Source organism: Nerophis lumbriciformis, linkage group LG24 (assembly GCF_033978685.3).
Source record: "Nerophis lumbriciformis linkage group LG24, RoL_Nlum_v2.1, whole genome shotgun sequence".
Classification (NCBI taxonomy): Eukaryota; Metazoa; Chordata; class Actinopteri; order Syngnathiformes; family Syngnathidae; genus Nerophis; species Nerophis lumbriciformis.
The window spans coordinates 23,902,699-23,916,288 of NC_084571.2; the positions used below are offsets into that span (position 1 = coordinate 23,902,699).

A 13,590-nucleotide genomic window follows, 5' to 3' on the forward strand; every position below is an offset into this window, starting at 1 on the left:
AGGCTCTTCAGTTGACGTCACTGCAATGAAATATCCATCCATTTTCTACCGCTTGTCCATTTCGGAGTCGCGGGGGGTGCTGCAGCCTATCTCAGCTGTAAATAAAACCTTGAAATATGTAAAAAAAATGTTTTACCTTGCTAAAAATGCCTTGAGTCAGTAATACGGCAACAAAACAAAGGTTAAAGTTAAAGTTAAAGTTAAAGTACCAATGATTGTCACACACACACTAGGTGTGGTGAAATTTGTCCTCTGCATTTGACCCATCCCCTTGGTCACCCTCTGGGAGGTGAGGGGAGCAGTGAGCAGCAGTGGTGGCTGCGCCCGGGAATCATTTTTGGTGATTTAACCCCCAATTCCAACCCTTGATGCTGAGTGCCGACATTATTCCGTCATATTATCTTGTTGTGTCCACTTTATACTTCCATGTTAGTGAGGGTTTCGAGTTATACGTAAAGTACACCACGTTACATATCATGTTGCGTCAATGTAGAAAGGCATTTTAATACAAAACATGGGCATGTTTCACAGCAGAGGCCTGGCATGACTAAATTGGTGGACTTTTTGGTCTTGGCCATTATTTCCAGCATGAAATGCAGCCAATGGTCACACCTAAACACACAATCTATGTGGCATCTACTGGCTAAAAAAACAAATGTTTGGAGTGGCGTTCCAACAGTTCAAGTCCTGTCAGTCCTCGTCGCCATGGCACAAGACGAATGCATTGACGGAGCAGGTGTCATCGAAACTGTGACTACAAATCGATCATCATAGCTCCACGCGCTTTTTGACGATGATATCTCGCACCAGCGTCGCAGCTTCTTGGCGCACGCTCTCCATCAGCTCCTCGGCTCGCCAGAAGCGGACCACCTTGCCCTCGGGATTCACGAGAAACTTCCAAAAGTTCCACTTGGGAATTTTCTTCACGGAATCTGAAAAATATTCAAATATATCGCCATGAAGAAACCATGGCACACAGGTTGGTGGTATTGAATATATATATATATATATATATATATATATATATACTGTATATATACATATATACATATCAATAAAGTACTATGTATCTAAAGTATATAAAGTATCTATCTATATATATACACATACATACATATATACACATACATATATATATGTATATATATATATATATACAGTACATATATATATATATACTGTATATATACATATACATATATATACACACAGGTAAAAGCCAGTAAATTAGAATATTTTGAAAAACTTGATTTATTTCAGTAATTGCATTCAAAAGGTGTAACTTGTACATTATATTTATTCATTGCACACAGACTGATGCATTCAAATGTTTATTTCATTTAATTTTGATGATTTGAAGTGGCAACAAATGAAAATCCAAAATTCCGTGTGTCACAAAATTAGAATATTACTTAAGGCTAATACAAAAAAGGGATTTTTAGAAATGTTGGCCAACTGAAAAGTATGAAAATGAAAAATATGAGCATGTACAATACTCAATACTTGGTTGGAGCTCCTTTTGCCTCAATTACTGCGTTAATGCGGCGTGGCATGGAGTCGATGAGTTTCTGGCACTGCTCAGGTGTTATGAGAGCCCAGGTTGCTCTGATAGTGGCCTTCAACTCTTCTGCGTTTTTGGGTCTGGCATTCTGCATCTTCCTTTTCACAATACCCCACAGATTTTCTATGGGGCTAAGGTCAGGGGAGTTGGCGGGCCAATTTAGAACAGAAATACCATGGTCTGTAAACCAGGCACGGGTAGATTTTGCGCTGTGTGCAGGCGCCAAGTCCTGTTGGAACTTGAAATCTCCATCTCCATAGAGCAGGTCAGCAGCAGGAAGCATGAAGTGCTCTAAAACTTGCTGGTAGATGGCTGCGTTGACCCTGGATCTCAGGAAACAGAGTGGACCGACACCAGCAGATGACATGGCACCCCAAACCATCACCCAACCATGCAAATTTTGCATTTCCTTTGGAAATCGAGGTCCCAGAGTCTGGAGGAAGACAGGAGAGGCACAGGATCCACGTTGCCTGAAGTCTAGTGTAAAGTTTCCACCATCAGTGATGGTGGAAACAGAGTGGACCGACACCAGCAGATGACATGGCACCCCAAACCATCACTGATGGTGGAAACTTTACACTAGACTTCAGGCAACGTGGATCCTGTGCCTCTCCTGTCTTCCTCCAGACTCTGGGACCTCGATTTCCAAAGGAAATGCAAAATTTGCATGGTTGGGTGATGGTTTGGGGTGCCATGTCATCTGCTGGTGTCGGTCCACTCTGTTTCCTGAGATCCAGGGTCAACGCAGCCGTCTACCAGCAAGTTTTAGAGCACTTCATGCTTCCTGCTGCTGACCTGCTCTATGGAGATGGAGATTTCAAGTTCCAACAGGACTTGGCGCCTGCACACAGCGCAAAATCTACCCGTGCCTGGTTTACGGACCATGGTATTTCTGTTCTAAATTGGCCCGCCAACTCCCCTGACCTTAGCCCCATAGAAAATCTGTGGGGTATTGTGAAAAGGAAGATGCAGAATGCCAGACCCAAAAACGCAGAAGAGTTGAAGGCCACTATCAGAGCAACCTGGGCTCTCATAACACCTGAGCAGTGCCAGAAACTCATCGACTCCATGCCACGCCGCATTAACGCAGTAATTGAGGCAAAAGGAGCTCCAACCAAGTATTGAGTATTGTACGTGCTCATATTTTTCATTTTCATACTTTTCAGTTGGCCAACATTTCTAAAAATCCCTTTTTTGTATTAGCCTTAAGTAATATTCTAATTTTGTGACACACGGAATTTTGGATTTTCATTTGTTGCCACTTCAAATCATCAAAATTAAATGAAATAAACATTTGAATGCATCAGTCTGTGTGCAATGAATAAATATAATGTACAAGTTACACCTTTTCAATGCAATTACTGAAATAAATCAAGTTTTTCGAAATATTCTAATTTACTGGCTTTTACCTGTATATACATATCAATAAAGTACTATCCATCTAAAGTATCTATCTATATATATAGACATACATACATATATACACATACATATATATATATATATACACATACATATATATATATATATATATATATATATATACACATACATATATATGTATATATACACATACATATATATATATGTATATACACACATATATATATATATACACACACATTATATATATATATATATATATATATATATATATATTATATATATATATATATATATATATATTAATACCTGGGATTTATATAGCGCTTTTCTAAGTACCCAAAGTCGCTTTACATGTAGAACCCATCATTCATTCACACCTGGTGGTGGTAAGCTACTTTCATAGCCACAGCTGCCCTGGGGTAGACTGACGGAAGCGTGGCTGCAATTTGCGCCAACGGCCCCTCCGACCACCACCTATCATTCATCATTCAATTCACCGGTGTGAGTCGCACCGGGGGCAAAGGGTGAAGTGTACCGCCCAAGAACACAACGGCAGGGATTTTTGGATGGTAAGAGGCAGGGAGCGAACCTGCAACCCTCAGGTTTCTGGCACGGTTGCTCTACCCACTACGCCATGCCGCCCCCAATATATATATATATATATATATATATATATATATATATATATATATATATATATATATATGTATGTGTATATATATACATATACATACACACACACATACATACATACATACATACATATATACATATATATATATATATATATGCATGTGTATATATATATACACATCCATCCATCCATCCATTTTCTACCACTTATTCCCTTCGGGGTCGCTGGAACCTATCTCAGCTACAATCGGGCGGAAGGCGGGGTACACCCTGGACAAGTCGCCACCTCATCGCAGGGCCAACACAGACAGACAGACAACACTCACACTCACATTCACACACTAGGGCCAATTTAGTGTTGCCAATCAACTTATCCCCAGTTGCATGTCTTTGGAGGTGGGAGGAAGCCGGAGTACCCGGAGGGAACCCACGCAGTCACGGGGAGAACATGCAAACTCCACACAGAAAGATCCCGAGGCCGGGATTGAACTCACGACTACTCAGGACCTTCGTATTGTGGGGCAGATGCACTAACCCCTCTTCCACCGTGCTGCCCTTTATATATATATATATACACATACATATATATATATATATATACATATACATATATATATATATATATATATACATATACATATATATATATATATATATATATATATAAACCCCGTTTCCATATGAGTTGGGAAATTGTGTTCGATGTAAATATAAACGGAATACAATGATTTGCAAATCCTTTTCAACCCATATTCATTTGAATGCACTACAAAGACAAGATATTTGATGTTCAAACTCATAAACTTTATTTTTTTTTGCAAATAATAATTAACTTAGAATTTCATAGCTGCAACACGTGCCAAAGTACTTGGGAAAGGGCATGTTCACCACTGTGTTACATCACTTTTTCTTTTAACAACACTCAATAAACGATTGGGAACTGAGGAAACTAATTGTTGAAGCTTTGAAAGTGGAATTCTTTCCCATTCTTGTTTTATGTCGTTCAACAGTCCGGGGTCTCCACTGTCGTATTTTACGCTTCATAATGTGCCACACATTTTCGATGGGAGACAGGTCTGGACTGCAGGTGGGCCAGGAAAGTACCCGCACTCTTTTTTTACGAAGCCACGCTGTTGAAACACGTGCTGAATGTGGCTTGGCATTTTCTTGCTGAAATAAGCAGGGGCATCCATGAAAAAGACGGCGCTTAGATGACAACATATGTTGTTCCAAAACCTGTATGTACCTTTCAGCATTAATGGTGCCTTCACAGATGTGTAAGTTACCCATGCCTTGGACACTAATGCACCCCCATACCATCACAGATGCTGGCTTTTGAAATTTGCGTCGATAACAGTCTGGATGGTTCGCTTCCCCTTTGATCCGGATGACACGATGTCGAATATTTCCAAAAACAATTTGAAATGTGAACTCGTCAGACCACAGAACACTTTTCCACTTTGCATGAGTCCATCTTAGATGATCTCGGGCCCAGAGAAGCCGGCAGCGTTTCTGGATGTTGTTGATAAATGGCTTTCGCTTTGCATAGTAGAGCTTTAACTTGCACTTACAGATGTAGCGTCAAACTGTATTTAGTGACAGTGGTTTTCTGAAGTGTTCCTGAGCCCATGTGGTGATATCCTTTAGAGATTGATGTCGGTTTTTGATACAGTGCCGTCTGAGGGATCGAAGGTCACGGTCATTCAATGTTGGTTTCCGGCCATGCCGCTTACGTGGAGTGATTTCTCCAGATTCTCTGAACCTTTTGATGATATTATGGACCGTAGATGCAATTGCACTTTGAGAAACGTTGTTCTTAAACTGTTTGACTATTTGCTCACGCAGTTGTGGACAAAGGGGTGTACCTCGCCCCATCCTTTCTTGTGAAAGACTGAGCATTTTTTGGGAAGCTGTTTTTATACCCAGTCATGGCACCCACCTGTTCCCAATTAGCCTGCACACCTGTGGGATGTTCCAAATAAGTGTTTGATGAGCATTCCTCAACTTTATCAGTATTTATTGCCACCTTTCCCAACTTCTTTGTCATGTGTTGCTGGCATCAAATTCTAAAGTTAATGATTATTTGCAAAAAAAAAAAAGTTTATTTTTTTGAACATCAAAGATGTTGTCTTTGTAGCATATTCAACTGAATATGATTTGCAAAACATTTTCAACCCATATTCAATTGAATATGCTACAAAAACAAGATATTTGATGTTCAAACTCATAAACTTTTTTTTTTTTTTGCAAATAATAATTAACTTAGAATTTCATGGCTGCAACACGTGCCAAAGTAGTTGGGAAAGGGCATGTTCACCACTGTGTTACATAGCCTTTCCTTTTAACAACACTCAGTAAACGTTTGGGAACTGAGGAGACACATTTTTTAAGCTTTTCAGGTAGAATTCTTTCCCATTCTTGCTTGATGCACAGCTTAAGTTTCGTTGTGGTATTTTAGGCTTCATAATACGCCACACATTTTCAATGGGAGACAGGTCTGGACTACAGGCAGGCCAGTCTAGTACCCGCACTCTTTTACTATGAAGCCACGTTGATGTAACACGTGGCTTGGCATTGTCTTGCTGAAATAAGCAGGGGCGTCCATGGTAGCGTTGCTTGGATGGCAACATATGTTGCTCCAAACCCTGTATGCACCTTTCAGCATTAATGGCGCCTTCACAGATATGTAAGTTACCCATGTCTTGGGCAGCTAAGCCTGTGACCTTCGATCCCTTAGGCTGTACTGCATCAACAAGCGACATCTGTGTGTAAAGGATATCACCACATGGGCTCTGGAACACTTTAGAAACCCACTGTCAGTAACTACAGTTGGTCGCTACATCTGTAAGTGCAAGTTAAAACTCTCCTATGCAAGGCGAAAACCGTTTATCAACAACACCCAGAAACGCCGTCGGCTTCGCTGGGCCTGAGCTCATCTAAGATGGACTGATACAAAGTGGAAAAGTGTTTTGTGGTCTGACGAGTCCACATTTCAAATAGTTTTTGGAAACTGTGGACGTCGTGTCTTCCGGACCAAAGAGGAAAAGAACCATCCGGATTGTTTTAGGCGCAAAGTTGAAAAGCCAGCACCTGTGATGGTATGGGGGTGTATTAGTGCCCAAGACATGGGTAACTTACACATCTGTGAAGGCGCCATTAATGCTGAAAGGTACATACAGGTTTTGAAGCAACATATGTTGCCATCCAAGCAACGTTACCATGGACGCCCCTGCTTATTATCAGCAAGACAATGCCAAGCCACGTGTTACATCAACATGGCTTCATAGTAAAAGAGTGCGGGTACTAGACTGGCCTGCCTGTAGTCCAGACCTGTCTCCCATTGAAAATTTGTGGCGCATTATGAAGCCTAAAATACCACAACGGAGACCCCCGGACTGTTGAACAACTTAAGCTGTACATCAAGCAAGAATGGGAAAGAATTCCACCTGAGAAGCTTAAAAAATTTGCCCCCTCAGTTCCCAAACGTTAACTGAGTGTTGTTAAAAGGAAAGGCCATGTAACACAGTGGTGAACATGCCCTTTCCCAACTACTTTGGCACGTGTTGCAGTCATGACATTCTAAGTTAATTATTATTTGCAAAAAATAAAAATAAAGTTTATGAATTTGAACATCAAATATCTTGTCTTTGTAATGCATTCAATTGAATATGGGTTGAAAAGGATTTGAAAATCATTGTATTCCGTTTATATTTACATCTAACACAATTTCCCAACTCATATGGAAACGGGGTTTGTACATACATATACATATGTATATACACACACATACATATATATGTACACATTCATACATATATATACACACACACACACATACATACATATACACACATATATATATTTATATATATATATATATATATATATATATACATACACATATACATACATATGTGTGTATATATATGCATATATATATATTAGGGCTGCAACAATTAATTGATTAAATCGATTAAAATCGATTATAAAAATAGTTGCCGATTAATTTAGTCATCGATTCGTTGGATCTATGCTATGCGCATGCGCTGAGGCTACGTTTTTTTTTCTTTAAACCTTTATTTATAAACTGTAACATTTACAAATAGCTGAGAAACAATAATCAAAATAATAGTGGTGTAGCGGTACGTGTATTTGTATCAAACCGTTTCGGTACGGGGGTTTCGTTTCGGTGCGGAGGTGTGCCTAACGAGTTTCCACACGGACATATTAAGTAGCGTACTGCACGTTGTGTAAACAATACTCAAAATGCCGGACATTTGAGGCATTTAAGAAACTCCGCCCTGACAGCTACGCAAAAGAGGACATGTCCAATGAAAACAGGACGTATGGTCAGTCTATCGTAGCCCGTTAGCTGCTAGCATGCTAGCAAAAGAGGACATGTCCGGTGAAACCGACCGGGCTAGGTCCTGACCATACGTCCTCTTTTCACCGGACATGTCCTCTTTTGCGGGGCTGTCCGGATGGTGTTTCTTAAATGCCTCAAATGTCCAGCATTTTGAGTTAGGGTTGCGTGTATTTTCAATGTACGTTCAGGGTTAAGAAGGTTAAAAACAAAACAAATTGTGCGCAAAGCAGCATTCGTGAGGGAGGGGGAGAGACAGAGAGAGCAAGAGAGTTGTGATAAACGTGCATGCGTCGTCAGGCTCTGCTTTTATCCATAGGTTTATCAGATTTTTTTAATTTTTATTATCTATAGCAGGGGTGTCTGTTTTGTAACATTTTCCTTGTTTTATTTGGCAAGTTCAAAGAACATGGCGCCAGTATGCTGGTTTTTTTCAATAAAATACTGGAAAGGATAGAAATGTAGTTTGTCTCTTTTATCCGATTATTAACCGATTAATCGAAGTAATAATCGACAGATTAATCGATTATCAAATTAATCGTTAGTTGCAGACCTAATATATATATATATATATATTAGGAAAGCTGAGATAGGCTCCAGCACCCCCCGCGATCCCGAAGGGAATAAGCGGTAGAAAATGGATGGATGGATGGGCTGTGAATCTTTGGGGATCCCACGATTCGATTCAATATTGATTCTTGGGGTCACGATTCGATTCAAAATCGATTTTTTTTCAATTCAACACGATTCTTGATTCAAAAACGATTTTTTCCCCGATTCAAAACGATTCTCTATTCATTCAATACATAGGATTTCAGCAGGAACTACCCCAGTCTGCTGACATGCAAGCAGAGCAGTAGATTTTTTGTAAAAAGCTTTTATAATTGTAAAGGACAATGTTTTATCAACTGATTGCAATAATGTAAATTTGTTTTAACTATTAAATGAACCAAAAATATGACTTATTTTATCTTTGTGAAAATATTGGACACAGTGTGTTGTCAAGCTTATGAGATGTGATGCAAGTGTAGGCCACTGGGACACTATTGTTCTTTTTTTAATTTTTTTTATAAATGTCTAATGATAATGTCAATGCGGGATTTTCAATCACTGCTATGTTGAAATTGTAACTAATATTGATACTGTTGTTGATAATATTCATTTTTGTTTCACTACTTTTGGTTTGTTCTGTGTCGTGTTTGTGTCTCCTCTCAATTGCAGTTCTGAGTGTTGCTGGGTCGGGTTTGGTTTTGGAATTGGATTGTATTGTTATGGTATTGCTGTGTATTATTTTCTTGGATTGATTAATTAAATTTTTTTTAAAATAAATAATAAATCAATTTTTTAAAAATGAGAATCGATTCTGAATCGCACAACGTGAGAATCGCGATTCAAATTGATTTTTTCCCACACCCCTAATATATATATATATATATATATATATATATATATATATATATATATAGGCAGCACGGTGGAAGAGGGGTTAGTGCGTCTGCCTCTATATATATATATATATATATATATATATATATATATATATAGGCAGCACGGTGGAAGAGGGGTTAGTGCGTCTGCCTCACAATACTAAGGTGCTGAGTAGTCTGGGGTTCAATCCCAGGCTTGGGATCTTTCTGTGTGGAGTTTGCATGTTCTCCCCGTGACTGCGTGGGTTCCCTCCGGGTACTCCGGCTTCCTCCCACCTCCAAAAACATGCACCTGGGGATAGGTTGATTGGCAACACTAAATTGGCCCTAGTGTGTGAATGTGAGTGTGAATGTTGTCTGTCTATCTGTGTTGGCCCTGCGATGAGGTGGCGACTTGTCCAGGGTGTACCCCGCCTTCCGCCCGATTGTAGCTGAGATAGGCTCCAGCGCCCCCCGCGACCCCGAAGGGAATAAGCGGTAGAAAATGGATGGATGGATGGATATATATATACACATACATTATATATGCATATATATATACATATGCGTGTATATATATACATACGTACACACACATATACATATATATATACATATATATATATACACACACATATAGATACATACATACATACATATATATATATATATATATATATATATATATACACACACACATTCCATATTTTTCAGACTATAAGGCGCATGTCAATTTTCTCACAAATTGACAGTGCGCCTTGCAACCCGGTGCGCCTAATGTACGGATTAATTCTGGTCGTGCTTACCGACCTTGAAGCAATTTAATTTGGTACATAGTGTTATGATAAGTTTGACCAGTAGATAGCAGTCACACTAAGAGATACGTGTAGACTGCAGGATGACACCTGTTTAATTGACGTCAGCGGATTATCCATAGACGTTTACCCAAACTGATTTGTGCGCAGGTCTGCCATTGTAGTCCGTGCGGTAGTCAATGAGCTCTTTCTTTTTCTCTATCCTCTTGTTGTGAGGCATTCATCCTCCACTGTTGCCATTTCTAATATAAACTAGCGTACAGTTGTAAGTTACATCGGTCAGTAGACTCGCTATGGAGGCGCTAAAAACTACCGGTGCAACAAAGATGACGGGGAGAAGACGCTGTTGAAGTGGAGGCACGTGAATAAGACTGTGGACAATATGTTAGAAGCCTTTTTATTAGTCAGAAATTTGCAACAAAACGTATTGTTTATTAAAAAAATACATATACATTTTTAATTTCAGATTCTGTTTTGTTTGTACATCTTTTTGGGTTGCAAATCCATTATTTTTGTTTTATTCTTTATTATACTTCTTTATTTATTTTGGTTTGGTTGCATAAAAAGACACATTTCTCTCCATAACCTATAATAATCTGTTTTATTAAGAGATTATATATTAGTCCTTAAACTGATTTCTTCAGACGAGTTCACCATAAAAGCAACACTTTTAAAAGTAAAATTAATTAGGGTTGTCAAAAAAAAAAGTTAACTCATGTGATTAATCACAAAAAAATATTGCAATAATCATGCAATATTAATCGCGCAATTTTTTGGACTGTACATGACTTTAGATAAAACTATTTAGAATAATTTTTGTGAAAATAAATTCAAGTCAAACACTTTAAAAAAGTTCCTGTATGATATTCTGAATATACAATTCCATTATGTCCAAATATAAGGTCATTTTTAAGCTAATTTAAATTATGCAAGCGGGTAACAACCTGCGATTATTCACGATTAAGCCAAATGAAAACTCAGGCATTAATCAGATTTAAAAATAATTTTTATTTGACAGCACTAAAAATAACACTAACAAATCAAAACACAGCCATTGCCATGGTGCGTTCAAGTGCTCATACCTGTCAGGAATGTGAAGGCCGGTTCAGCCTCGGAGCCCATTATTTTGATTTTGCCAAAGAAGGGGAACGTCACACCGTATGTGGACTTGGCCAAGGCCTCGATGTCCCGGCTGGTTCCGGTCTCGGTGTCGCCAAACTGTCCACAAGGGAAGGCCAGGACGTTGAAGTGAGACGTTCCCAGCTCCCTGTGGAGCTCCTGAAGTGACCTGTACGCAGTCTCCGTCTGCTCGCTGTGACTCGCCACGTTTACAACCAGAGAAGCCTGCATGGAGGGAAACCCTTTAGCATCACTCTAAAAGGCATATCTATCCATCCATGCATTTTACCGCTTGTTTAATAGTTATTCTATTTAACAATGCTTGAAGTAAACGCAAGTAAAAGTTTGCTCGGACGTCGCAACGCCACTTGATGATGTGGACTTACTTTTCCTCGGTACTTCTCCAGAGAAACAGCCCTGCCTTTGGCGTCCTTCACCTCGAAGGAATAAAAGTCCTTCGGTTTTCGGGGCTTGACCAGTTGTGTTTGTAGTAGGAACAAGCACCCCACGCCGACCGTCATGCTCAGCAGAACCGTCAACTTCTTCACTTTGGGTCCGGAGGACTTGGCGGGGTAGCCCCCTAAGGCCTCCATCTTGGAGGGGGAAAAATACTAATCCGAGGGGTGGGGGTGAGTTAAACTAGCGAGAAAACACCGGAACTTGTGTGCGACCACTCTTCAAAATAAGACTACAACCGGAAGCGTGTTGTATGAAAATCAATTGCACTATTGTATTTCATAAATGTAAATTATTTTAAACCTTAACCTTTGACCCAGACCACAGAGAAATGTAAGCTTCTTTAAAAGTGCTGTAAAATACATATTATTTTGTACCCACTCTAAACAAATAGATAATTTGCTATTCTTATTATCCTCAGTGTGATCAAGGTTGAGCTGGAGCCTATCCCAGATGACTTTTGGTTGCCAGCAGAGCCAAAAAATGCACTCAAGCAAAAGTACTGTTACTTAAGAGCAGTGCTTCTTAATTATTTTTTTGTTACGCCTCCCCGATGAAGAGGAAAACATTTTGTGCCCCCCTCATGCACTCTCCGCCCTGACTATAAATAGTATTGTTTGTTTCTAAAATTGTTAAAAGTACACCTCTGCATAACACTGATTCCATATTAACATTAAAGAAAATAAAAAAAATATATACATCAACTAACTTACTAATATTGTTTTTAGTCTGTAAAAGAAAGGATTTACATCATCAATTTACCTGACATTTCAAAAACATTTAAACATGTTAACTGACATGCAATAACTCAGTGCTAAAATAAAATCATTCTAAGTAAATTAATAATAAATAATAGTATATACAGTATGTTTCTTAAACTGTCAATACAATTTGAGTGCATATGAATATAGGCCCCAGCACCCCCCGCGACCCCAAAAGGGACAAGCGGTAGAAAATGGATGGATGGATGGATGAATATAGAGCTTCACTACTTTAGTCATAATTTTTGCGCTTAAGAAACTCCAGACTTCTTCTGTTTGTTTAATATTGTCATTACTGCCACCAGTGGTGGAAAGATGTATTACAACTGAGTACCTGCTGCGGCCCATACGGACCACAGCTGAGAAACATCTTTCTTGGCGGCCCTCAATGGGGTGCTCGCCCAACAATGGGTTAAGAAACACTGTGAACTTAAGATACATGATCATAAATGGATATTTTCATTAGGACATTTATTGGTGCGAGGGACAAATGTGTCGGTATATGCGTAGTTTTTTTTTTTTTTTAATGTAGCGCTGCATTTTAAGCTTTGTTTTTAGGAACGGAGATTACTATTTTAATGTTGAAATAAATAAAAGAAGTGAATGATGCAAAATTCCCCCAAGAACTTAAATGGCAAGTAGGCTACTGTAATTGCAGTAATTAGTTAGTGGCATATTTACAATTGTGTGTTTTTATGAGTTTGACAACATGCAAACAAAATGTTTTGCTTTGGGACATTGTGGACTCACTTGAGTGTGTTTATTGTATGCATGTTGATGTTTTTACAGCGTGAAAATGAGGCATATGTGACGCCATACAAACGCTTTCGGATGCAGCTCATCCACATGCACGGCTGCCAGAGTCCTGCTGCAAGTACACTTTTCACCACTAAGCGTCGCTGTAAGCCCAACTTTGAATTTGACGCTGTCTGCCAGAGGCTGCAGCTGGACTCTCCCACTAGACAACATGGAGCAGCACAGACTAGAGCAGAAGGTTGTGTTTTTATTTTATTTCTGTGGACGTTATCGATTATTAAGAAAATATGTAATCAACATTTAGACCATTGGTATAAAATACCTGTATATCCCT

At 39.1% G+C, this 13,590-nt stretch overlaps 1 protein-coding gene across 1 annotated transcript; it reads right to left on the reverse strand.

Moving 5' to 3' along the window:
• Nucleotides 1–479: 479 nt before the first annotated feature.
• gpx8 (glutathione peroxidase 8 (putative)) lies at nt 480–11,914 on the reverse strand. Its single transcript, XM_061981835.1, has 3 exons — nt 11,670–11,914; nt 11,247–11,508; nt 480–932 (listed from the first exon to the last, which is right to left on the reverse strand). Exons 1-3 carry the CDS (start codon nt 11,874–11,876, stop codon nt 769–771), a joined length of 633 nt encoding a protein of 210 aa, XP_061837819.1. The 5' UTR covers nt 11,877–11,914; the 3' UTR covers nt 480–768.
• Between the last annotated feature and the right edge of the window lie 1,676 nt (nt 11,915–13,590).